Source organism: Cynocephalus volans, chromosome 6 (genome assembly GCF_027409185.1).
Source record: "Cynocephalus volans isolate mCynVol1 chromosome 6, mCynVol1.pri, whole genome shotgun sequence".
In the NCBI taxonomy this organism is placed as follows: domain Eukaryota; kingdom Metazoa; phylum Chordata; class Mammalia; order Dermoptera; family Cynocephalidae; genus Cynocephalus; species Cynocephalus volans.
The window spans coordinates 118795723-118822461 of record NC_084465.1 but is presented as its reverse complement, the minus strand read 5'-3'; the positions used below and the strand labels follow the sequence as shown (position 1 = coordinate 118822461).

The window sequence follows — 26739 nt, the reverse complement described above, 5'->3', positions numbered from 1 at the left end:
AAAAAGTTAACATTTATCAGCGCATAAACTAAACATGCTGCATTTCATGGCAAAGTGACAAATGCTATTCAAGGAGAATCAGGACCATGACTCTCCTGACACTTAAAAAAAAAAAAGGAAAAAGACTTTTTAAAAAAAAGCTAGAACTTGAGCAGGAAAGTATTGCCAGACCTCCAAAAAGCTTGGAAACTACAGATTTTGTTTATCTGTGACATTTTTGTGAGGTTCCCCTTTTTCTAAACAAGAAGTGCCATTTGCACTGACACTGCCAGAGGGTGTACACTCCCAATTCCACCTGCAAGTTCTGAGTATGAGATTGAATCTTAAACACAAGCAATAAATGAGCTACTGAAAAGCAGTCATAACTAAGAGTGACAGGCAGGATCCAAGGTGCATATGTAACACTTTGTCACGCATCGCTTCCACACACCGCCACTGACTTGTGGCAGTAGGCAACTTCTTTCCTCTCCAAGTTATGCAACGAGGAAACATGAACATGCAGACGCGGGGCAGCACGGAGCTTCCAACTTTTAACAGAAACAAGCAACACCAGAGATGGAACATGGTACAGATTTGTGCATCCAGCTTAGCATCCATTTTTTTCCAGGATCCTTTCAAAGGTGTCGACTGCTCTACCATAGTTCAAAATCCCAATGGCCTCAGTTAGCAAATTTACAAGGAAAAAAAAAAAAATTAACTACTAGTGACTGACTTGCTGGCTATCCAATGTGCCACCTCTCAGGACATATCCTAAGAGTAAAGATGGGTTATGGTACACACATCCCTGCAGACATGAAGGTAGTGAAAGACTTCATTTCCACCTCTAAAACTTCTATTTGTGGCAGTAGGAGAAATGACACAGTCACCCACGTCACCTTCCTCTTTAATCCATTTACTGATGCACATACATCCTAGACTAGCTGAGTATATACCTGAGAAACATTAGTGTTAAAATATTGCCCTTTACAAAGACTGGTAGATGGGGCAAAAGTGCAGAAAGCAACAGTTTTTCCCTCAGTTTGTTTCACTGTTAGTGTCACAGTTTTTAGTGCTCCTGGTGCCACCTGACATCCGTAGTGAGGACAAATTCTGCTCAGATGAAACCCAAGTCAAATAATTCATCCTTCTAACACACTCATTATAGCTTAACTGGTTCACAGGGTTTAAAACCCTAGTGTCCAATTAATGTCATTAGAGTTCTCTAGAAAGAAATATATACAACTGCTAAAGGGACTGTCCAGGGCATCATCTAAAATTATTCCAGTTAGCTTGGTATCAGTGCTTTGCCTATGGCTGTTATTTGGTTCAATGGCAGAATAAGGCGACGCTTTTAACAACTTGCAATTGAATTCCCTGCACGAACGCACACACATACACACATGCACACACACGCACACACGCACACGTCAGGCACGTGACTGAAAAAATACAAAACAAAAGCATAGAGGGTTTTGGTGGGAGGGGAGGGGTTCTAAATAAATAAACATCTTTACAGATAAAACGCTGGGATTGCAGAAATATCACTGAGGTTTTTGAGAAGGCCGTGCAGAGGTTTGCATGCTAGAAGATAACTTTTTTGAGGATTTCTCAGCAGACTGCTTGCCACCAGGAGACGAGGGAACTCCCGAATCTAGCTGGGAAGACTTGGATTTGCGAGCAGACAGCAGGGAATGTTTAGCAGAAGCAGGGTTCTTAGAGACGAGCTGCTCTTTACCAAGCGTTTCTGCACTGGACTGCTGGGAACCTGGAGGCTGGGAGCCTTTCTCTGCCCTGTCATCCCCGATGCTCTTACAGACTGACTTCACGGAGCTCCCGCCAGCCTTTTTAGAGAGCAAAGTTGTCTTTCCGAGATCAGTCGACCGCCGGGTTTCCTTCTGTCTCAAGGCTGATTTGAAAAAGGACAGCCCCTTGTCCTCAGATTTGCTGTCTCTCTTCAGACCGGACTTCATGCTCGTGCTGGGGGAGCGCAGGCTGGCCATGGAGGAGCTCCTGACATGCTTCCTGTCCCCTCCACCCTCGCCCGCTCTGGCCTGGCTCACCCGAGGGGAGTTTGGTTTGGAGGCAGAGGTAACACTGGCTCTGTCAGAACCCAGGCTCTGTCTGGAGCCCTCTCTACTTAGGCTCCGGTCTGAAGTCCTGCTCTTCCCGGGAGGGAAAGGTCCCCTCGTGGCAGGGCTGGAGGCTTTTTTGGCAGATGTAGAGGAAGCAGTGTGTGCGAGGGCAGAAGCTAACTTCTGCTTCTGTGGTGAAGGAGATGACACGGAGTCCTGGGATTTGGAGGAAGACTCCTTTCTGGGCTTGGCAGGGGCAGGGGCGGGGGATGAATGCCGTCCACTGGTCCTGGAAGAAATATCTGCTTTGCTTCGGGAGCGGGAGGGCTTTAGAGAAACTTTTACAGGAACAGGAGAAGAAGGGGATGTACTTGAAAGAGATGATTCCCGGCTTGCCAAGACTGGTCTCCCCTTCCGCAAGCTTTTATCTGGCTCAGAAGTGCCTTTGGAGCTGGGGGACCTCTTGCTTGTGCTCTCTGGTTTCTTTGCAAGTGAGCCCGGGTGGCTTGGAGGTTTTGCCTCTTTGACTGGAGAACTGTCTACAGAATCACTCTGGTCCACATAAGCAATCTGGTTATTGTTATCAAATGGATCAGTGACAGAGGGCAAGCGACCTCCTTGTGCCAAGTTTTTGCTCTGTGCATCTACCACACTGGAGTTCAATTTGCGGTTGTCTGATTCATCTTTGAACACACCTTCCATGACAGCCAGAGGGGCCCGGCCCACGGCCTTGTGCTCCCGTCGACTGTGACTATTGCTCGGTTCCTGGTGACTGCTAGAAAGGTTCCTCAAGCTACCAAAGCAAGAGATGGAGACCTTGTCATCCACTGCCTCCCCAATCTTCTCCAAGGTGGAGGCAGAGCTGTGAATTGGAGAGTCCCCTGAGAACCGAGAAGGAGAACTGGAGCGCATCTGCAGCTTAGCAGACAGGGACCACGAAGGTCTCATGCAATTCTCATTGACGGCCAAGGGGCTGGTGACAGAAGATCGAGATGACAAGCTCTGACGCTGGACACTTCTTACAAATGGTCGAGTTGAAAAGCCTCCTGAACACAGCAAAGAGAACACTGTTAAGCTAAACCAACAAAAACATTCTAGTAACATCTTAAGACACTGAAGATGGAACAAAGGCAAGCCTCATGGAATGACTGAAACATGACCTTCAGAGCCAGCCTGCCTGAGGTTAAGCGGCAGCCATGTGACTTCAACCTTTCTGAACCCAGTTATAAGATAGGGACATTCTAACTCAGGGATCAGCCAACTTTCCTCTGTCCTCCTGGCTCTACATCAGGGGTCAGCATGCTTTTCCTGTAAAGGCCCAGATGGTAAGTACATTAAGCTCTGTGGGCCAACCACCCACTGTGCCACTGCAGCACAAAAGCAGCCACAAGTGACACATAAACAAATGCGCAGGTCTGTATCCCCATAGATTTTTATTTACAAAAAAAGGTAGGGGGGCCTATGTGATCTGTACTGTAATTCATAGGGTTACTGTGAGAATTAAAGTCTTAAAGCACCTGGCGCTCCACAGATGCTCACTAACTGTGAGCTGCCGATCCAGCTTCTCCGTCTTACTGAAGGACATCTGGGGCTCACAGAGTGAAGTCCTTGACCAAGATTACACAAATGATTAAAGGCAGAGCTAATACCAGAACCCAACCCCTGGACCCCCACTCAACAGCACCTGTAAGCTGGCTTGTAACAGTTGACTGCAAAAGTAGATCAGTGGAAACAACTAGAGAGACTTGGATACAATACACTCCTGAGTGACTTAAAACTTCCAAAGAAAATATTCTAAATTAAATTCTATAGACACTTGATACTGTAGCTGTGGTATTTATAAAACTCTGTCTGTATAAGATCCTAAGAAATAGGCTCTGTTCTGTGAGCACCACCCAGAACCATCATACGATGATGATGCTTAGGAAGATTTGATTTCACCAACTACACTGTTTAAAAATAGACTGGGGCAAGCCGTATCTAGCTTATTGTTGAAACAACAGGGAATTTCCAAGTTTAAAAGCTGTGTTGAAAAATAACCTCTACCTAAACAAGCAATGGTTCACTAGTCAGTTTTTCATAAAATGTGAGGAGCTAGAAGGAGCTCACAATGACAGCCCAGTATTCTTATTTCACAAATAATGAAGCAACAAGCCAGAAGAGGTGGCAGAGCTGGAGCAAGGTGCAGAGCTCCTTGTCTGGCACTGTTCTTCCAGCCTCCTGCAATTGTGACCCCACTTCATCTTCTCAGAATTATCCATCAGCACTAGCAGCAGACTACAGTGATCGAAATGCTGGCCGCATAGGGAGACTTGTTGGAAGATGAGTCACTGCCCTCATTATTCAAGCTGAGCTCACGCTCTGCTTCTTCCAGCTTGCAGTACTTTGGCTGCCTGGTCCTTCCCACACTACCTGGGGTGCCTGTTATAACTCAGGTCTGTCCTGCCACTACTCAAGTGGTTAAGCAAAAGTTAAAAAAAAAAAAAAAAGTCAGAATTCAATTTTTATCAGATTTACCGTTCTGTATAATGACTGCCTTCAGAGGTCTTAACCTCTACGCAAAGGCAACGGTTTTTGTTCTAGATGCATCTGCACTAAAAAGAGCACGCCACAACTTCCTCCATGGGAAGCAGTGTGGCAGAAGGGGGAGACGTTCCTGAGAGGCAAGGACCTCCACTCCAAGTCTGGAACAGTGACTGCTGACCAGGCGGCCCTGGGCAAGTCACCTCTCTGAGCTCCTCACAGCTATTCTGAGGAGTGAACAAGCACTTTGAAAAAAAATACATATAGTACATTATTATAGAATTTAAGCTCCAGCCTCCACTAGACCTTAAAGGTGGAAAATAATGAAGTGTGAAGAGAAAGTCCTGGGTAGCAGAGAAAAAGCCAATGACCATGTGTACATAAAATGTGACTCTTTACAATTGTAATCCACAGCCCTGCAGCTCCACTCGCTGTAACCCCCTTTTGAGTTCTCCCACAGTCTCCTTGGGACTTAGCTCCTAAATTTGAGGGACCCCATGCTATGTCTGTGGGTTGCACTTTGGAAAACCCACACCCACCATCATCTTCACTCCTTTCCCCAGTCATCTCCACGGACTCGGAGAGTGAGGCCAGGGAGGTGCGTCTGGAGGAGGCCGCAGAGGTCACGCTGGCTTGCTTGCTCCCAGGGAGTCGGCTCACCCAGTGTTCGCACAAGGAAGAACTTGTGGAGCCTGAAGGAAGGAAGCGGGCATGGATGTCAGGCCAGGGTCCTGTGACCAGTCCACATTGCACACACCCTCGTGAAGGTGCTGCAAGTTGAGCTGGGGGCAACTGATATCCCCACCCGAGGCTGGCATTAACTCCCAGAACTCAAGATGTGCCTGCCCAAATATCCTGTTAGGTTGAAAAAATGCAAGGCAGATTTCTATACACACAATGTTTATAGTAATAAAATGCAAGTATAGGGATGAATATTTCATTATGCAAGTCTGAGTCTCAAGAGCTGGCAAGAGAATGGATCACAGTCATTCATATGTTCATTCACTCGTTCTACAAATAAGCACCTGCATGCCACACTCTGTTCTAAGCACTTGCAGCAATATTTCTGACACAGAGTAGAGAGAGCGCAACAACGCCGTTTTTTTCCCTTAAACTGTTTTGTGGAAATTTCTAACTAATTTCATAACAATAATAATACACACACACAAAGAGCTATATGTCAATCCATCCTGTCTGCTCCAGAGATGCCCTTAAACATACAGCAGGGCAACAGAAACTGCTCTTGAAATTGAGTATATGGAGCAGCATGACTGTCTCGAGTAGGCCTCAGGAGGGTGTCATTTCTGAGCACGTCTCAGACTCTGGAACACTCTGAGGGAAGGCACGAGAGCACTAGAGCTCCCACTTTTGTTAAGTGAGTGAGCAACTACAAACTGGGAGGGGCATGGCTCCCAACAGGGTTCACAGGACTTTCAGCTGCTTTGAACTCACCGTGTGCAAGCTTCTAGCCAGAGGAGCAAGGATTAATATTCCCTAACCTGATCACACATTACCATGTTCCAGTCCTCTGTCACATTCTCTTAAAGCCAAACGCTGAGTTAACAAGTATGCGCCCCCTAGTTTAGATTTTGTGTGGCTGATCCAAATCGTATGTTGACACTGCCTCCTTCATTTATTAACATAGCTCGCTAGATCCCAGCAGCCTAACCCCCAGTCATCTAATATGATTATAGCCATCAGTCCTTGCCCTAACAGAATAGGCTAATCCTCTTATTGGAAAGAAGAATTATTTCTAATGGTACCTCATCCTTTATAAAATGGCCTATTTATGCATTTACCCAAATACACATCGCGAGCTTTCTTTGACCCAGGCTCTATCTCCAGTCTACATGAACTCTGCTAGTCCACAGCTGCTCTCACATTCCATCCCCATTTCTTTGATTGCAATCATTTTTGTTTCCAGATTAAATGAAAATGTGAGAATTAATCTGATCAAACGGATAGAATCATGAGACCTTCTGATGAGGTTCTCTGTACCATAAATTACAATCTTCTGCTCTGGAAAAATCTGCCTGAGAACCAAAGTCAGCCTTACTTACCTGCCACCGAGCTGTTGGCTGACCATGACGGTATAGCTGTCCGCCTCTGGTAGAAAAGGATATATGCCATCTGCGTACATATCTCATCTTCTGACAGCTGCTGCACATCACTGTCATCAAAGCAATACCAGAGACCATCCACGGAGTTCTTACAGTATGCTGCCAAAAAGAGCCCACTGTCAGTACTGCGGAGGCTGCACCAGCCACTCCATTCTACCCACAGACACACCACCTCATTGGTTCATATAATTAATTCAAGAACTTTTTAAGGCTTCATGTAATAAAGATTTTAAAAATCCAAATTCCATACCACACTCAGGCCAAATGTTTCAAAAAATTCCAAACCAATCTAAGTAGGTACAGTTCTATTTCATCTTAGAAAACACAATATATAGTCAAGTGCCATGTAACAACAATTGTGGTCCTGTAAGATTATAATGGAGCTAAAAATTTCCTATCGCCTAGTAATGTCAGTCATCATAAGGTCGTAGTGCAACAAATTACTCACATCAGAGCAATAGGCTATACCGTATAGTCTAGGTATGTAGTGGTCTACACCATCTAGATTTTTGTAAGTACACCTTATAATGTTAGCCCAATGACAAAATCACCTAACGATGCATTTTTAAGAATGTATCCCCGTTGTTAAGTGACACATGACCTTACTCATTTATTTAAACCCTCATCAAAGACAATTTTATTTAAACCCTCAACCAAAGACAAATTTCCCCCTGCCTTACAGAGGAAATTTGGCAATAAACAGAGACATGATTGTCACAAGTGAGGCGGGGCGGGGGGTGGGTAGGTGGCTACTGGCCTCTAGCAGGTGGAGGCCAGGGATGCTGCTAAATATCCTACAGTGTAATGCACAGGACAGCATCCCACAACACAGAATTATCCAGCCAAAATGTCAACACTGCCAGGGTTAAGAAACCCTGATTTAAGCATGTTGTAACATTTTAGCGTTTATTAAGAGACAGAAAATAATATGAAAAGAAATAATAACAACAGCAGCTGATATTTGTTTAACACTTATTATGTACCAAGCATCTCATTTAATCCTGGAATTTGCTCTACTATTACTTGCAATTTACAGAAGCTCAAAAGATTAACCAGTTTGCCCAAAGTCATGCAGCTGGTGAAAGGCACAGCCCAGCTCCTTTCAGGTTTGCCTAGTCCTCCAGCTTGCACTTAAGCCCCTACCCGACCCTGCTTCCCTCAGAGGATAGCACAAACAATGCTGCACAGAGGTTCCCTGGCAAACTGAGAACATATGAGCTCACAAACGTATGAGGCCTCCTCTCCAGTTCAAATTCTGAGCCCGAGCTAGAAATAAAGTGTTCAAGTACCAGCAAGAATAGACAAAAACTCAGAGATCAGGACCAAGTCATCTTGTAAGGATGTACGAAGGGGTGCTCGAAGTTTTATACAGAAGGGTTCATTATTATCATGTTTTCTAAAAATACCCATTTATTGGGATGAGAATAAATGAGTGCTAGAATATTAGCTTAACGCTGAAACAGAGTTAGGCAGGGCACATAAGGCCCTACGAGGCACTAGGAGAGATTCCGTCAACCACTTTTGCAAGTATGGAACCACAAGGGATGAAAGGGACCCAGGCAAGGAAGGGTTATGCCAGACAGGTCCGCCAGAAGAAGAGCAGAATAAGAATCTATCATTGCAGCTGAGGACTCACTGGGATCACACAGGGTGCAAAATGGAGATACAGGCAGCAAACAGAGCTATAAAAACAGCAATTGTGTGGCCAATGGTGTCAGGTCAGGCTTGAGGTGCAAATAACCCAGCTGGTGAGGTGTCTGCTATTCTGGAGTGGTGGGTGGGAGCAGAACCATGATGAGGGACACACCCAAGAGAAGGTGACAGAGTAACCTGGCACTAGTTTGTTTTGCTTCAGGACGGTCTAGTCTCGGTCCCGGCATGGAAATTAACACAGCACAGTAACTCATTGGTGTTGAAACAATAATAATTCTACTTGCTTTTCTAGGAAATTATCTTAATTATTTCACAGAATAATTCTACTTGGTTCTCTTCCTAGCACTATTTTCTGAAGTGTTTTCTAGGCCAGTGCTACCTGAATGGTGGCTCACAGACTGGCGCCAGTCCACAACAAGAGAACCAAAATGGAGAGAGCAGATAAAAACTTTTACAGCAATCTGATGCCGCTGTGATATGTGTGCTGCATCTTTACAAAAGTACTGGTTCAGGGAGAATAGGAAATTTTAAAACAGAAAAAAAAAAAAACAAGTTCTTCATCACAGCTGGTTTGAGAAGCACTGCTCTAGAATCCTTAAACAAGTTAACCACACACATAGCGTGTAATTATAACTAGAACCAGCACAAAATAAAGAACACGTCCAAATAAACATTACAAATGAAAACTTAAAAACACGGTATCTTTAATTCAACAATGCTCAGAGTATTTAAAACGTCTTAGAACCAAGATTCTAAGCACTTTCTATACCATTAAATCAGTGGTATGGCTTAAGCACAGGAAAGTGGAAATAATACAGACAATATCTGAGCATCTCCTAGGTAACAGGTCCAGTGAAATGGCCATGATTACTTCTGGCTTACTATTGTTGTAGCCAGGTTACAGTAAGGTTACCAGGCTAAGAACACAGAGCTAGGAAGATGTCTGGCTTCTAACCCAAGCTCCTTTCACTAAATTGCACTGCCTCTAGGGTAGCTGCGGGTTTCAGCATTTTCCAAAGTCTGTCCTATATAAAGAGCAACATGATATGCTAAAATCTAGCACTGTCCTATTTGTCTCAACAATTTCTTGCTGGAAAATGTGTAACAAGCCAGTCCATATCCTCCTGAGAAAGTGTTACAACTGGAAGATGCATTATTTACTAAAGCTGATGCTGGATGAACACCGCTGGTAAAGGTGTCACTATATCAGGTAATTAGTGAGCTTAAATTACCCCTAAATTCCTTTCCATTTTGAGTTCATGAGTATGCAATTCCATGACTCAGTATCAAAGAACACAGATGTGACTTAGTAATACCACAAAAGCAAAACTCCAACTAGACACAGAACACTTACACAAGTGGCCCCCGTAAAATAGAATATAAAATATGTAAGACTTTTGTCTTCCATGAAAGTAGAGCATCTTTTGAACTCTTCTTTTTCTCCCTGTAAGTGCTTCCTAGGGTAAGCAAAAGCAATCCAAGCCATTCCAAAGGTGAGATCCGCTCATTCCTCTCTCAAACAATTGCTACCTGCAGCATCTAAATATTTAAAGAACTTGAACTAAAAGGGCTTCAAGAATAAAAGCTTATTGTCTCCAGTCATCTTTCCCAATCCCTGCCCTCCTGAGAGGGAACAGAGAAGGCTCAAAGAGCACGGGTGCAAGGGCTGGGAAGGCCTCCAGGCTCCTTGACCTTGCTGATGGGGAGGCAGGTTCATGGCTAACTGCTAGAGCAGAGTCGCAGGGATTTCAAAATGCCAAACGGCAGAGCCTAACCCTCCTTCACTTCCCCTACCTTTACAAATCAATGGTCGGCACTATTACTCTGGGGTCTGGTTGCACAAACCACTGAATTAGTGAAGAAAGAAAGTCCCTGAGAAATATACATGTGAAATACACTGAGTGTGAAGGATGCAGAAATCTGAGTCCTGGCCACCCCTACAGATAATCAAAGTAACCATATTACCTCACGTAAAGAGATGTCCCAGCAAGAGCCCTAAAACCTGCGGGCCTCCAAAAGTTTGTGCATGCCCTTAATCCAAGAATTCCACTTCTGAGGCTCCATCTCAGGAAATACAGGATTAATCTCTGTGAACATGCACAGAGATGCTCTCAGTGTTGTCTTGAAAATTAAAAACCAGAAACAATACAGATGTTTGACAATGGGGAATGTTATATAACATTATAAGTCCATCGACAGAATATTCTGTGATCAGTAAAAACAGTGCTTATAATAAAAACTGCGTCAACATCAGAATACTTAAGCTACAATACTGAGCGTGAAGATCAGGATGCAGAAGCACACTCATCCTCACTGTGCTCCTCTGATTCTGAAATCTGTACCTGTCCATCTACAGTTAGTCCATATAGGTACGCAGTGCAGGCAGATTACTAATCCTAGCGGTGTCTCCTATCCCTCCAGCACACTCTCACCAGTCTCTCCTCTGGCCCCCACCCGTACCGATCATTCACATTTCCACCACAGAACCTATTACATACTACTGCTCTTTTCAGATTTTATTTGTACCTACGTCTGCCAGAAGATAGAGGCTGGGGCCTATTCATCTCTGATGTGATAGAGCCCAGTCAAGCTAGATATGAGGTGCTCAATAATGTCCACCTGAACAGAACACAACCATGTAATCACAGCAGTGTAAAGTAATGGCAAAAACTTGCAGAAAAACACTGGAAGTATACACCATACATCAAAATGTTACCTACAAGCAACGGAACATTATTTGGCCTTAAAAAGGAAGTAAATTTTGACATCTGCTACAGCATAGATGAACCTTAAAGACATTATGCGAAATGAAATAAGCCACTCACGAAAGGACAAATACTGTATGTTTCCACTTACATAAGATACCTAGAGTCATCAAATTCATAGAAAAAGAAAGTACAGTAAGTTGCCAAGGGAGGGGGAGAGAGGAATAGGAATTAGAGTTTAATGGGTACGGAGTTTCACTTTAGAAGATGAAGTTCTGGGGACGGATGGCAGGGATGGTGGCACAACAGTGTGCGTGCACTTAATGCCACTGAACTGTACACTTAAAAGTGGCTAAAATGGTAGATTTTGTTATGTGTATTTTATCAGTTTTTAAAAATGTTACCAATGGTTATTTTTAAGTGATATCTTCATGGATAATGGTATTCTCCTTTCCACTTCTCTCTAGTCTCTAAATTTCGCATGATGAACATAGTTGCTTTTACTTTTAAAACAAAAGGTAAACCATTCCAAGTGACTTTAAAGACACTACAAAAGTGGCTCACTATCATTCCAAATAATGGAGAAGCTAGAACCTCAAATTGGGGTGCAAGTTAGGTAAACAAAGGCAAATCCTCAGGTGACCAGACAATACTACTCATCTGTATGAGGGGACTTCAAAAAGTCCATGGAAAAATAGAATTAAAAGATAAAAATAAAAAATGTAAACTTTTACTTCTCATCATAAACTCCATCAAGTTAAAGACGTAAAAGATAAAAAATGTAAACTTTTACTTCTCATCATAAACTCCATCAAGTTAAAGACGCTTTGTAAGCAATGATAACAGCTATTTAGTCCATCCCCACAGAATTGGAATCCTGGGAATCTAACCCTGTCAATGCAGTCCTTTTTACATTATTAACAGAAGAAAAAAAGGTGCCCTTTAAAGATTTTTTTAAGACTAGGAAACAAAAAGAAGTCAGAAGGAGCCAAATCAGGACTATAAGGTGGATGCCTAATGATTTCCCATGGAAACTTTCACAAAATTGCCTTTGTTTGATGAGAGGAATGAGCAGGAGCATTGTCATGGTGGAAAAGGATTCTCTGGCAAAGCTTTCTCGGGTGTTTTTCTGCCAAAGCTTTGACTAACTTTCTCAAAACACTCTCATAATAAGATGTTATTGTTCTTCAGCCCTCCAGAAAGTTAACAAGCAAAATGCTTCAAGCATCCCAAAAACCTGTTGCCATAGCCAGATCTTGACAGGTCCACTTTTGCTTTGACTGGACTACTTCCACCTCTTGGTAGCCATGGCTTTGACTATACTTTGTCTTCAGGATCATACTGGTAAAGCCATGTGTCATCTCTTGTTACAATTCTTCAAAGAAATGCTTCAGGATCTTGCTCCCACTTGTCTAAAATTTCCATTGAAAGCTCTGCTCTTGTCTGCAGCTGATCTGGGCACAACAGTTTTGGCAACCATCGAGCAGAAAGTTTGCTCAACTTTAATTTTGCAGTCAGAACTGTGTAAGCTGAACCAATAGAGATGTCTACGGTGTTGGCTATTGTTTCTGCCATTAATTGTCAGTCCTCTTCAATTAGGGAACAAACAAGATTAATTTTTTTCCTTGCAAATGGATGTGGATGGTCTGCTGTTGTGGGCTTCACCTTCATCATTGTCTCGTCCCATCTTAAAACAAATTATCCATTTGTACACTCATTTCTTTGGGACACGGTCCCTATAAGCTATTTGTAAAGAATCAATGACTTCACCATTCTTCTACTCAAGTTTCACCATAAATTTGATGTTTGTTCTTGCTTCACTTTTAGCAGAAAACATGTTGCTCTGATGTTTTATCCTTCATAGTGCCTCAAACTAGATCCTGTTCAGACAAGTTAGTACAAATTAGTATGTACAAGTTTATTTTGGTGCAAAAAAAATTTTGCAATCCATGCAGTTTTTTCATAATACACATTTTCCATGAACTTTCTGAAGACCCCTCATAAACAACATTCCCAAATCAGGTCAGATAACTACTGGATGATCTAACTCAGGAAAAGGGGGAAGAATTTTAGTTTATTTGCTCTTGGAGAGAGATCCAGAGAGTGGAAACTGCCCTCACAGTTGGCAGACTGCCTACTGGAAGAGAAAGTGAGGTTCTAAAGCCAAGTCACCCTGCCATAAGCAGAACCTGTCTGAAGGAATTGTCAGCACAGACACGCAGCCTCTCACACTGCAGACCTGTGTAGTGCCCCCCTTGCATGGTGCCATGATGATTGCACACAGCATACAGGTCATAGATGTAGTCCTCAGGGTCCCTCCCGAGTCCATAGGGCCGTCTCCATGGAGACCAGTGGGATGGCAAACTCCAGCTGCTCTGGCTTCTCTTAACCACATGTGGTGTCATGTCCAGCCCAGTCAAGGGGAACTTGACCATGTTCTGAAGTTTCATACGCTTGTCTCCATCCTGTTACAAGAAGAAAAACAAGTTCTGATGATATTTTAATGTTAGCAGATGGCAGATAACGTGGAATGTGGGCCTTATCAGCTGAAGTGGTTTCAGTTACCTAACTGACATTTCCCAAGACACACACAAAATAGGGAAACAGACTAATAGTTTTAGCTATTGAGAGGAGTAGGTTTTATTTATTATTTATTTTTTTGCAGTTGGCTAGAATGGGGATCAGAACTCATGACCCTAGTGTTATAAGGCTGTGTTCTAACCAACTGAGCTAACCAGCCAGCCGAGAGGAGTAAGTTTTAGTATCATTAAAGGGGCACCAGTAAGGATCTACCTATCGGGGGGTAAAGGAGCCCCTCTGAGTCTTCATTTCCTTATCTGTTAAAAGGTTTTCAGGTTTTTGAATTACAAAAATGACAATTTCAGGTGGTTCATCCTGATACCCGTGTCACAGAGGCATGAAAGTTAATGGAGTGATAACTGTGCAAAGGCCTGGCACAGAAGAGATACTCAGTAAGCAGTGCCCCCCCCCCCCCACTTGCTTCAACAAGAACATTAAAGTCAACACTGACTTAGCTTCATGTATTCATAGAGCTGACAATCTTGTGTAAATTGTATTTTCCATTTAAGCTCAAAAGGAAATCCAACCATCAGTTGAACAGATACTTATTGTATGTTTCCTGTGTCTATGAGAACTTTAAAAAAGTAATCAGGCATGGATATGTCTACACCAAGGAGCTACAAATCTATTAAGGAAAGAAAAATGTGCATAAGACAAAGGGAGATAGGGCCTGGATGGTCAGGAAGGCCAGGATGAAGTATGTGGAGCTCACTCTGTAGTTAAGGGGGAGCACCGACACTTTTATGGAGGAAGTGATGTCACCAGAGCTGTGGGAGAAGAACTGCGTGAGCAGCACATAAAACATGTTAGAAAGGGGGCAGTGATGGAGGTTAAGAAATCAGTTAAAGACTGCAGTGGCGACCAGCTGGAAAGTAACAGAAAGCCTAAACTGGCAGGGTGACAGCAAGAACGGCAAGGCACAACCACGCTGGAAAAGCAACTGTCCAGATGAGAAAGATAAGAGAGGAGCAGAGAAGGACACTGCGTTCTGAGTCTGGGTTGCTGGAAGGGTGATGAGCTCAGCCAGCTTTCCACCTGCAGGTCCCAATGTGTGCAGCTGCAACACCCAAGGCAAAAGCCCAGTCTTCACTACTGTAGGAGCTGAACCCCGAACCTCCTTCAGGTCTCCCTGTCTTCATTCCTATAGCCTCTCAACTGTTCTCTACACAACAGCCAGAATGATCTTTGCAAAACACAAACTTAGCGGTGTTGCTTCTCTGCTTAAAACCCTTCATCAGAATCCTACTTTGCCTACAAGGGTCTGCTTAGACCACCAACCTCCACCCCCAGAGCTCTTCCACCTCAACTCCCACCACTGTCCCACCCTCTGGGGTGCCAGCCCAACTGGGCTGCTTTCAGCTTCTTGCACACAATTCACTCCCTTGGGCCACTGGGCTCTAAATACACTGCCCCCTGTCAGTATATGGGTGCATCTCTGCTTCCACCTAACCTGGGGAATGCCTGCTCATTTTTCAGATGCAAACATTCCTGAAGCCGGGCCTCACAGACGCCACTAATGCTCACTTCCCCGTGACCGCTCTTACAATGGGGCTGTCCAAGACAATCCTAGTCTAAGGGAATGATAGCCTTTTTGGAAAAACTGACTCACAAAGCAGTACAACTCAAAGTAGATTTTCTTTGTATGTATTTGTGATTCATCTCCCCAACTACAGCTCCTTGGGCACAGGATGACACCCATTATTATATCAGGTAGAAACAGAATTCCCTTCCCCCAGAAAAAAATCTCTACTCTTTTTTTTAATCCCAAACTACATGTACAAAAACTTAACACAACATTTATGAGTCTAAAGCAAGCCCCCCAAAATAAAGTAAAATATCTGCAAAGCAGACTGAAATGTGTAGGACTTAAAAGGTCACAGGAGGCTCAGATTTTGCTTTGGGAAATAACACAACATGACCACAAACACAGGGGCAAAAGTGTGTCTGTAACATACACAGACAGGCTCATGGGATCAAACAGGGACACTACAGAACTCCCCCAGAGCCCACCAGAAGGGGCATAAGAAACTTGGTCACAGCTCGGTTTCTGCCAGTGACAGAGGACACCTTACCTGTCGGAACCTCTTCAGATGTATGATAAGCACATCGGGCAGAGTCCACAGGCTCAGCGTGATGCTCCCCTGCTGCAGCTGCTTGCAGTGTGGGCAGCGCCAGGCGTCATCTGGGGCAAGCTGAAAACAAGGAGCATGACTTCTGTTAAGTGCCACTTAATGCGAGACACTGTTACGGGACACAGTTGGGCTCATTTCTTAGCCAGGGCATGGCACAACTCAGAATCTCTCTGGAGAGTGCACAGGATGAGAGTCAATGGAATAACACAGTCAAACGTGGCACGAGCTGGAGCTGGCACCCAGACGTTTGCTGAAGATTATCCCTTGAAGAGGAACGACTATAAACAGGTAAATGCTGTACACAGGATGTTAGGTGTCACAGAAGCACCTCAAACGCAGCATATTTCCCAAACTCTACTCGACATCTTTCCATCAACTCCTCTTTCTCCTTCTCTACATCCTACCTCAGCAAAACCACTACCACCCACCAAAGATGTAGCATAGGGGGTTATCCCAAACCCCAAAACCCTTCCTTCTCCCTCTCACTCCCTGTTCATGCCAAGTAATTCTCTCTCAGCCATTTCCCACACTTGTCTCCTCTGCTCCCTGTCTACTCACGCCACCCTAATTCAAAGTCCTCCCTTGTTCTGTCACCTGGACTTCTTCAAATCTCCTAACTATTCTCTCCCCCAAGCACTAAACTGCTCCAAACAATCCTCTCCCTCTTGCCATAAGCAGGAGCTTTCCAAACATCAATCTGAGGTCCCAAATCCACATACACCATCTCTGCAGGGAATGGTTTTGAGATGGGGACATAATAATTTAGAGGTGCCAATAGGTGAGAGATTTAATCAACTCCAGAGTTCAGATATATCAGATGTGGGATCATCAACATGTTGAGGTAAGGGATGTCCTGGGAATGGACAACAATGCCCACTAAGGTGGAAAGAGAGGAGCTGAGGACAGAATCTTGGGGAATGACTATTTTTAAGGGAAACACCAAAATTGAGAACCCACCAGAGCCTGAGGAAGAACAGTCAGAAAAACAGGCAAACCAGAAGTATTTGCTTTTATGCATACCAAGAAAAGAGAGTGGAGAGAACGGAGTGGTCATCAGTAGCACATCCCATGGAGAGGTCAAATGAAGACTGAGCAGCAGCCACTGAACTGAGCAAGCCAGGAGCCACTGAGAACCTCAGAGACCAGTGTCCAGAACATAAATCAGACAGATGACCAGAGGTTCTGGAGTGAGTGAGTGAGTGAGAAGAGGCGAAACCACCAATTGTAAATGTAGGCAGAAACAAGGAGAAAGACTGGTAACCTGAAGGTGAGCAGAACTGAGGGAATGTTTTTTTCATGATGCAGAGACCCAGTCATGTTTGTAGGAAAGACAGGGAGGGACAGAAGTTTGGGTAGACGGGAGTGAATCAGAAACTCAGACTGGAAGGGACTTAAATTGTCATCTGGTAAGTCCACATCTCTGTGAGACATACTAATATTCTACATATGTGGCCATCCAGCCCAGTGCTTGCAGTAAAGCAGCAGGTTTTTGTCTGTTTAAATTCCAGTGTATTACAAACAGATACTTTTATAAAATATAAGATTGTCATGACAATATCTAATCGCTACAACAATCTAAAAATTCTCCTCCAATTTCTGTACTGATCTCACTGCTGAAAAGAGCTACCAGACCTGCTTACCACTCAGCATCCTGGTCTAGCAACTCTGCCAAGCAAATGAAGGGGGCTATCTCAGCAGACAGCTGTTCTACTTCAGAGTCTCCTGCAAAGTTCTTCCTCATATGAACACAAAATCACTCTCCCTGTAACTTCCAATCCTTAAATTCTGCTTCCTACAAAAATTAAGTCCAATCCCTCATCCACAGGACCCCCCTTCCAGTGCCCAAAAATAACTATCAGATCCCCACTTATGTCCTCCTTCGTCAAAATATACTCAGCCATGTCATGATTTCCAGATGCACCATTCCCTACCCACTCTCTGGATGTGTCCCAGTTTGCTGTTTCTTAACAGTGAGCATTTAAAGTAAGGAAAAGAGCAGCATCATCACCATTGGTGCTCTGGACTCTGTTTCTCAAGTGTCCATAAGGATCACGACAGTGGCTGACACCCACACGGCACTGCTGGTTAATACTGAGCTTGCAGACAACTAGACCCCAAAGTTACTGTCACATGGCCTACTGCTAAGTCCCACCATCTCCACTTCTATATTTGTACTGTTGTTTTTTAACACAATACCGAACTTCCGAAGTACCACACACTCATTAAGTACATATTTACTGAAAACTTTCTAGGTGCCAGGCACTGTTCTAGATACTAGACTGTTTAGCGACCAAGAAAGACAGAGTCCTTGCTTTAATGGCACTTACATTATCTTAACTCTCTCCCTTACCTCCTGTGCTCCAGCCACACTGGCCTCATCTGTTTTTCAACCACGCCCAGTTCCTTCCTACCCCAGTGCCTTTGTGTCCTCTATTTACTTGTTACTCCCTGCAGACTGCAAAAAGCATGAGGGCAGGAGTGTTGTCTGTCTTGGTCCCTGCCATATCTCCAGTACCTAGTGCAGTACTTAGCACACAGCATGTACTCAACAAATACTGAATGAATGCACGCCTACTAAAACATGTCTTGCTAGCATGAACTCATCATTCTAAATCAGTGAGATGCTTTTAGAGTACCAGTGCTGTCATCTAGTTGAAGGGCTCATCCCTAGGCTTGGTGCCATTCTTCAACAAACAAAAAAACCCACTAAGTAGGACGAGGTGCCATACAGAATCTGCAGTCAATCAGTTTCAAAGCCAACTATTTTATAATTAAGGCCAAAACTGAAAAAAGCATGTCTTATGAAAAACTATTGTTAAGGGAAGTAGCTATGAACCGCTTGGGGGAGGGAAGACTCAGTGAGAATATAAAAATTATTTTCAAATATTTGAAGGATAGACAAGAGGAAGAAAATTGAGACTTTTGAGTCTCGATGAACTCAAAAGAGAGAAACCTGTTGGTTCTAGTAACAAGGGGACATATTTTAGGTTAACTCAGTCCTATCAGAGCAATCCAGAGAGGAAAAGGTGTGTCAAATCTCGAGTAGGCGAACACCTCATATTGGAAGGAGTTCAGACAGAGGTGGACAACCACCTACTTGAAATCAGGTAGAAGGACCCAACCACTAGAAAAAAAGAGTTCTAAAGTCCCCTCCAGTCCTGAAATTCCATGGTTCCCTATGTACAGGAGTGAAGACTAACTAGTAGTCAACATTATGATCCTAAACATCAAAGCAATGTACGATGAACTCAAGTGCTCTGGTCAAGGTTTCTCAAGGTACATAAAAACCACACAGGCCTGGGCCACCCACAGAGACTTACTTTTCCGTCTATTGGTCCATTCATTCATTTAAAAATTTACAGAGTGCCTACTATCTACAAATCACTGTGCTATATGGTCCAAAGCACCACTGTACGGTAGAACTTTCTGCTTATATCTGCACTGTTCAATATAGAAGCCACTAGCCACACGTGTCTACTGAGCACTTAATATGTGGTTGATACAATTAAAGAACTAAATTTTTTATTTGATTTGATTTTAATAAATTTAAATTTAAAAGGGTCCTGGTACCTACGTTCTTAGTACACAGGTACTAACTTCAGAATCACCATTTTAGTTACTAAGGAAAATAATTTAAAACTTCCAAATTAAAAAAAACCTGATCATTAACCATTAAAAAAGGTTAACTACAAAAGTTCATTTCTAGAGCATTTTAACTAGTCAAGGTTTTTGACAAATGTAAACTCTTTTTGTTAAAATCCTAAAAGAAATAGCCCTAAGACTCTTCTAACATGTGCAGAACTTATATAAATGCAGAATCCTGGAGAGTTTTCTGGAATATAATTGGTTTCTCCATTGTCATCTTGCAGTGGTCCCCTCCCTGCTGCCCTTAACACCCAGGAAACACTGCCCAACCTCTCACCCGTTCCTCTTTGGTGTAGAGTTGGAAACACTGGGATAAAGTGCAGGTCTGGGGCTGATGATGACGCTCCTTTTGCAGACGGACGCTTTCTGCATCAGGGATGTACTCGTCTTCAGTATTCACAAACAAGCTGAGATTGGGGGGGCATTTATCAGAGAATGTCTTGCAAAACAGACACAAAAATACAGCTGCCGCTTTATAAAGTGGCTGTAAATTCATAACCAAAAACACCAACGCATATGAAGGCAGAAGAGGTGATCCAACTTTTCTGTGTTCCCAATGTTCTTGAAAAGTTCTCTACCTACCAAGTTATTTCAGGAACTAACTTGGAGTTGGTTTTTCGAGGACTGGTCACGAACTGTGCTGATTAAATCATATATATCCTTGTCTTTCATATCTAAGGGCATTTGAAAGAGCTTATTAGAGTTAATGGGCCATTAATAAAAATCAAAGTAATTGGAACTACACAGTAGTTAACGAGCATATAGCTCCTCTCAGCAGCAAACAAATGTTCTAAGGTTTCAGGATTGGCAAGGGAATGTGCACATAGGAGAGGAATAATAAACTGCTTAAATAAAGGATTAATAACACATTTGGATACTTAACTAAGGAGAAGAGAGATGTGTGTTTCAGCTAATTTGAAAGATCAAAGGTGTGCTACTAAAATGGTAATTAAAACAGTGATTCTATAAATACTAAGAAAAAAATACTCACAAATCTTTTGTCTCCTTGTCCCATTCCACTACTAATTTCACATGAGCAGTACCACCTGGTCCACAAGACTTTAATGCCCTATAGAATGGGGGGGGGGGGGGACGAAAACCACTTATTTTCTAAATAAATGATTTTACTTAAATATGATTATGTCCTATCTGAAATCATCATGTGATTACTGAAAATCATCATCATAGTTCTCCATCAGAATAGCTTTCTAGCAACACCATTACAACCTCAGATTTAATAACTAGGTTACAAATGGACTGAAAAATCCTTAAATTAAAATGTCCAATATAGAAATAAAGAGACTAGAAGAAATTTAGTATCACATTATAAGGCTTTTTTAGAATCCTAAAATGCAGGCACTACAATGTTTAAAAAAATCATTATAATAAAAACAATAATGTGAATTTTTATATTTATGCATCCATATATGTACTGTGTATATACACATATCTATTGTTTTATTAATACAATAGAGTGTTGCAAGTATAACAAAGTGCATAGGAGGCACTGAGACAGCAGAGTGGAGTGACCAATCTTATCAGAGGAAGGAGGAACCATGTAAATTAAGGCTAAAGGAAAGGAACTGTGGACAGAGGAAACTCTGCATGCAAAGACACACACATAAATAGTATTATACAATCAGACAAGCACCAGTACTGTGGTACTGCTGAACATTCAGGCCAGTGGACAGAGGACTAGCAAGGCCTGACAAAAGGGTATTAACCAGAGCTCAAACTGAAAACTTTCACATAGTGTGGAACTTGGGCTTTATCTTTTGGGCCACAAGTTACCATTAATTCCCATATTTAAGGGTTTCAAGGAAAAATGTGGCATGATCTGAATGCTACTTTGGAAAACTTCAATCTTGAAGTTCTGAATATGAAAGCATAGTTTATCTCCAGCCCTAGGACATATGTTAATTTGCTTTCTTAACATGAGTACTCCACGGCTTTTCTGACTTCAGGAAAGATCATAAAACATATACTTAAATATGAATCAAAAGTAAAATAAGTACTTAATCTCTAAATGAACCTAAAGAACCTAGCAAACTTCCATGGAAATTATACCAGATTATCACTTGATCTCACACATGAGCATACGTGAAATTCTACAAGGTGATTTTTTAAATTTTTTTACCTTTCTACTGTTGGGTGGCACAGAGGCTGCTCCTCCTGTGGCAGCAAGTATGTTATTCCCACAACACTGACCACGCGCAAACTGAATGGACACACCTGTCAAATGTTAAATGAGAATTAGGCTAAATTTTTCTTCAAGGGCATCTGCTTCACAGTGGCATTTCCAAAACAGATTAGAGGTACAGTAAACTGTTTGTTTTGCAAAATGCTTCTCTACAATATTCTGCTAGGTTGTTGAGTCACTCTAACGCACTGTATGATTCACCTAAATGCAGTTTGCATACCAAATGTGTTCCGCAAGACAAGCAGCACACCACTTTTGCTGATCATTCACTTCATGGTCTTCCACATATAACTTAACATAGTAATAATAACTTTTAAAATATACAGATAGATGTTCTACTAAAACCTCTCCAAGTTGGTCATGTACTAATAAGCTTTATTAGATAAGTATTATAAAGAATATGCAGCAGTTCAAGAAAAACCTTGCAGTAGCAAGGTCCTTTCATAAAATTAGCGGTAAATTCTCAGCCTTGAAAATCTGAACACAGCAAATTCAAATTTCATTGTAATGACTGTTTCTTCCCTGCGTATACACACATGCCATGCTGGAGTATCAAAATACTTTCAAACCTGAATGCAAACCGTCGGCCTCAAGAAATACTTCATCTTCTCCAAGATCTCCTTCTGCAGCAGGTCCCACGCTATTGTCTTCTCTAAGTGCAGCACAAAAGGCAGGCCAAACCTAGCGCACATGAACACCGTGACTGCCTTAATATAGTACGCAGTTCCTTTAATGCTGTAATCCCTCAGTCTTGATCTTTTCAAATGGAATCGCAATGTAATAGGTTTTAGGACAGTTCTCAAAATAAAACAAACAGGAAATTTAATGGTAACTCTCATAAAGAGATGAAACATAAGTAAGAACAGCTTAGATTCCTAAATGAAATTTAATAGTTCATACAACAAAATGGCTTCTAGGGGAGTATGAGGCTAGGATATTAGGAAGCAGGAGACAGGATTAGTGGAGATGGTAAGGAAAGAGGGTGGGATGGACAAGAATCTCGCAAACAGCACTGGTCAGACCTATAACAGTTAGGTGCCAGAAGAACAGACAGGGCTGGAAGGTCTAACAGGCAAGTGGCCATCTCCTGGGAGTCTCTGGCAAGTAACACTGGAAGTCAGCTCCTACCCTACAACAGAAGCTATCTGGCCTCTGCCAGGTTTCTATGTCCTAGAGAATCAGAGGCAGTACTATGGTTCTCAGCCTTAGCTGCACACTGAAATCTGGGAGCTTTAGAAAATAATGATGCCCAAGTCCAGCCCCTAGAGAATCTGATGCAATCAGTGTAGAATGTGGCTGAGCACTGAGACATTTTAGGAGTTCCCTAGGTGGTTCTAATATGCAGCCAGAGGACCACTGGTCTAGCCTCAACTGTCATCCACGCCACAGGCATTCACACCCGTGTGCTGTTCCCTAAACGTGTCCTGTTCTCACACACCCACGTCTTTGGGTAGGCAACCCCCTCAGCCTGGAATGCCCTTCCCACCCTTCTTCTAGGCCACCTGCTACTCACCCACGTGAAGACCCAGTGGAGATTTTCTTTTCCAGGAAGCACCCTGTGGTTTGTTACCTCTGTTATCTGTACCACAGCCCCAACTACACTGTGCTGTAAACACTGCCTTTTACTTTTCTGCCTCTACCAAGCTAAATTTTCTGGCAGCAGGAACTGTGATTTATTTATCTTAATACCCCAAACAGCCCATGCCTAGAAGACAGTAAACGCTAAACGAGTGAATGAATGAATGAATGAATAATCTAACTAACAGATGAACCCTGACTCAGACCCAGGCCAAAGAAGAGGTGCTAAGATCACTGAGAAACCCATTCCTGGGCAGAGCCCGTGGCACACTCGGGAGAGTGCAGTGCTGGGAGCGCGGCGACGCTCCCGCCGCGGGTTCGGATCCTATAGAGGAATGGCCGGTGCACTCACTGGCTGAGTACCGGTCACGAAAAAAGACAAAAAAAAAAAAAAAGAAAGAAAAGAAACCCATTCCTAACAACAAGCAAACTGTTTATTCACAGTGGTACTTAGCAGTGAACCTATCTACCTAAAAACTACTGTAATGTGAAATGGGTTACTGGTGCATGTAAATCAGCCAGCCACATTTTTCCTAAGACAATGTCTTTACTCTTAAGAGACTAGCACAAGGGGAGCCCACAGGTTCTTTGCTCATAAATATGAGCTGCCTTTCCTTCTGTGTCTTAAACATGCCAAGCCCCCTCTAGTGTGTCTGTACTGGGTGTTCCCTCTGCATGGAACCCTCTCCCCCGGAAGTTCACACAGCTCTCACCTCTCCTCACTAACGCTCAGCTCAGTCCCTCCTCAGGGCCGCCTTCCCTGACCTCCCTCTCTAATGCAGTCTTGCCAGCCTCCCAGTCATCACACTCTGTCACACCAGCCTGGTTTCATGTCTTCCACGTGGTAATGACTGTCTGAAGCTAAATGTGTTGACTTGTTTATAGTTGGTCTGTCCTAACTAGGATGTAAGCTCCAAGAGGACACAGACACTGTCTTGTTTACTGCTATATCCTCAGTGTTTAGAACAGTGCCTGACAAACTGTAAACACTAAAATATTTGTTAATGAATATTCAAATATACCTATCAATACATTTTACATTTATGTTGTTTACCACTGAAGAACTTATTTCAAAGCAAAATTTTAAAAGGTTAATATAAAGTCTACCCTGACAAATGGAAACACAGAATCCTTTCTCCCTGAAACCTATCTGTCTCTTATTACTTAGGTTATATTACTGTCATGATATAAAGTTACTTTAAAAGATAGTCTAAAACTCCCATAAATTCTTAGAGAAGGCAGCAGACAGATTTGAAAGAGATTTCCAACTCTCGATTTTCTGACATATAAAGCTGAATGAATAGGGATGCCATTTGCTGAGACAAGAAATACTGGAGGGCCAGTTTCATAGGATAAGATAATGAGTTCAGTTTGGGATTTAAGAATGAGGGGCATGTACCATCCAAGTAGATATGTTAAGAATTTAAAAAAAAAAAAAAAAAAAAAAAAAGCTGTTAAGAAAGTAACTGGATATAGGTCTAGAACTAGAACCCCAAGAGGAAGCTGAACTGAAAATATAGATATGAAATGAGGCTTTAATAACTAGATGGACTTCCAGAGCCTTTTAACTCAGATTTTAGCATACCAAACTAGAGTATAAAATTTATGCTCTCTCCTTCCCAAATCGCCCTCCCCCACCCCAATCAGGTCAACCTATATATATATATGTATAAATATTCTTTCTAAACATCAGAATCAAAAATTAACTACTGAAAGTAAGGAGTTTTCACTCCTGCTTTTTAAAATGTTTAAAAATTTAGACTTTTAAAGCCTCACTACTTATTGGAAAATAAGGTGGTTTCTACCTTTTCCCTTGCTGCCCAGTGCAGGCTCGGTTACACACCAACAGAACAATCTTGTCACTTCCTGCTCTCGTGGGGGGCAAATCCATTTTTCCTTGCTTTGCTGCTGTTTGTGTAGGAGAAGACAGCCTATGATGATCCAAGCTGAATTTCAAGTGGTTTAGATTGTTGTTTAAATGAATTCCTGAAACAGAATAAAACAATGCATTTTATCTCTTTAAAATTCTTTTCATTTATTCATTACAAAGAAATTTACCTAAAAGAGAAGGCAAGAAATTGCCATCAGGTAATTTAAACTGTAATAAAAAAAAGGAACAAATTCTCTACTTTGAGATTACTCATCAAGCCATGAAGATAATTTCTTTAGCACCCATTATTTCCTTTAAACTTGCCTTACCTATCTTAAAAACTGAAAGTTAGATACAGTTTTAGAAGGGCAAGTTTGAGACCATGCAACCAGCAATCAAATAAATTTAAAAAAAAAATAAAGATGAGAACATATAGAATGGTTTTCAATGTTCCAATAGCAGTTTCTTCTCCCTGATTAAAGAGCCAGGCTTGTAAGAAACAAAAGATAAACATCACTTACTAGACCCGGAGCCATTATAAGAATATGCCAACTTTAATACTACCAACTAGACCGGATCAACCCACATTAGACTGAACAAAATATATGTTTGACAGGCACAATACTGGCTTTCAGAAATGCCCCAATGCAGAGCTCCCTGTCAATCAGAGCTATCTAGCAATTCGGCACTTAGCACAATGCCCTGCACTTAGTAGGAATTCAATAAATGCCTGACCAAATAACTATTCATTTCTTTAATCCTTTGGAAGTACCGCCTACAGAAATGATACCCCAACTGGAGAATAAAAGAAAGAATCCCCTCCAACCACCACCATAAATACCACCACCACCTCCAGAAGAATTTTTTAAAATGGCTTACATAAAAGTATGCATAGCAGAATTCTGGGAATAACTTAAATAATGAGACTTGCTGAAACTATTAAAATATATCAGCATTATAGCAATTTTAAATGATGAGTACATAGTTATTACTAAAATAAATTCCAGATAGAGTTAAAAAAAAACAACAACCCAGCAACACAGAAACTAGAAATAAAAGCAAATCTTTATCAAGGAAGATGGAAGAAAACTTTTTAAGGTCAAATACCATAGAAAAATCACAAAAGAAATAGGAACAGATTTCACTTTATAACCATTTTAAACTTTGGTATGAGAAAACAAAAGTAATAGAAATCTGAATGTGAGACAACAAATGACCTCATTTCCCAGGTTTCTGGCAGAAGCAAAAGTGGGAAGAGCTCTTCTCCTAGAAGCGATCAGGATCCCTAATGAGATAAGGGGACGTCACTCAACTGCCCAGAAACCAAGCACTGTGTTCCATCATGGACCCATTTACTACCAGCTTTGTGACCTGGGGCTGGTCACTTAACCTAAGTCTCAGCTCCCTCATTTAGTAAGTGGGAAAAGTAGTAGCCTCATATGTACTGAACAGAACAACTGTTAAGGCCTTTAGAACAGAGGCTAACACACACTCAGTAAGTGGTGTATTCTTCAACAAAGGCACTCTCTGGCTAGAATGTGATAACCTTTGGACTCACCAAATTCACTTATAAATAAAAACTTAGTGTTAGCCTAAGCAACTGGTGTGGGAAAGGGGATCTGGGGCAATTTTCAGTTGAACAAACATTAACTGGGCTTTGCTGTATATCAGGAACTGTACTG

At 42.3% G+C, this 26739-nt stretch overlaps 1 protein-coding gene across 1 annotated transcript in view; it reads right to left on the bottom strand.

Annotated features, from left to right (window-relative positions):
* Positions 1-300: 300 nt before the first annotated feature.
* USP31 (ubiquitin specific peptidase 31) overlaps positions 301-26739 on the bottom strand; it is a 97421-nt gene continuing 70982 nt past the window's right edge. Inside the window, exons 7-16 of the mRNA XM_063099517.1 lie at positions 24993-25173; positions 22179-22290; positions 21547-21641; positions 20401-20478; positions 19687-19816; positions 15705-15824; positions 13292-13517; positions 6635-6793; positions 5114-5266; positions 301-3097 (exon numbers count right to left, since the gene is read on the bottom strand). Of these exons, the coding sequence (XP_062955587.1) occupies positions 1521-3097; positions 5114-5266; positions 6635-6793; positions 13292-13517; positions 15705-15824; positions 19687-19816; positions 20401-20478; positions 21547-21641; positions 22179-22290; positions 24993-25173 (2831 nt within the window). The 3' untranslated portion in view covers positions 301-1520. The remainder of the gene's footprint in view (positions 3098-5113; positions 5267-6634; positions 6794-13291; positions 13518-15704; positions 15825-19686; positions 19817-20400; positions 20479-21546; positions 21642-22178; positions 22291-24992; positions 25174-26739) is intronic.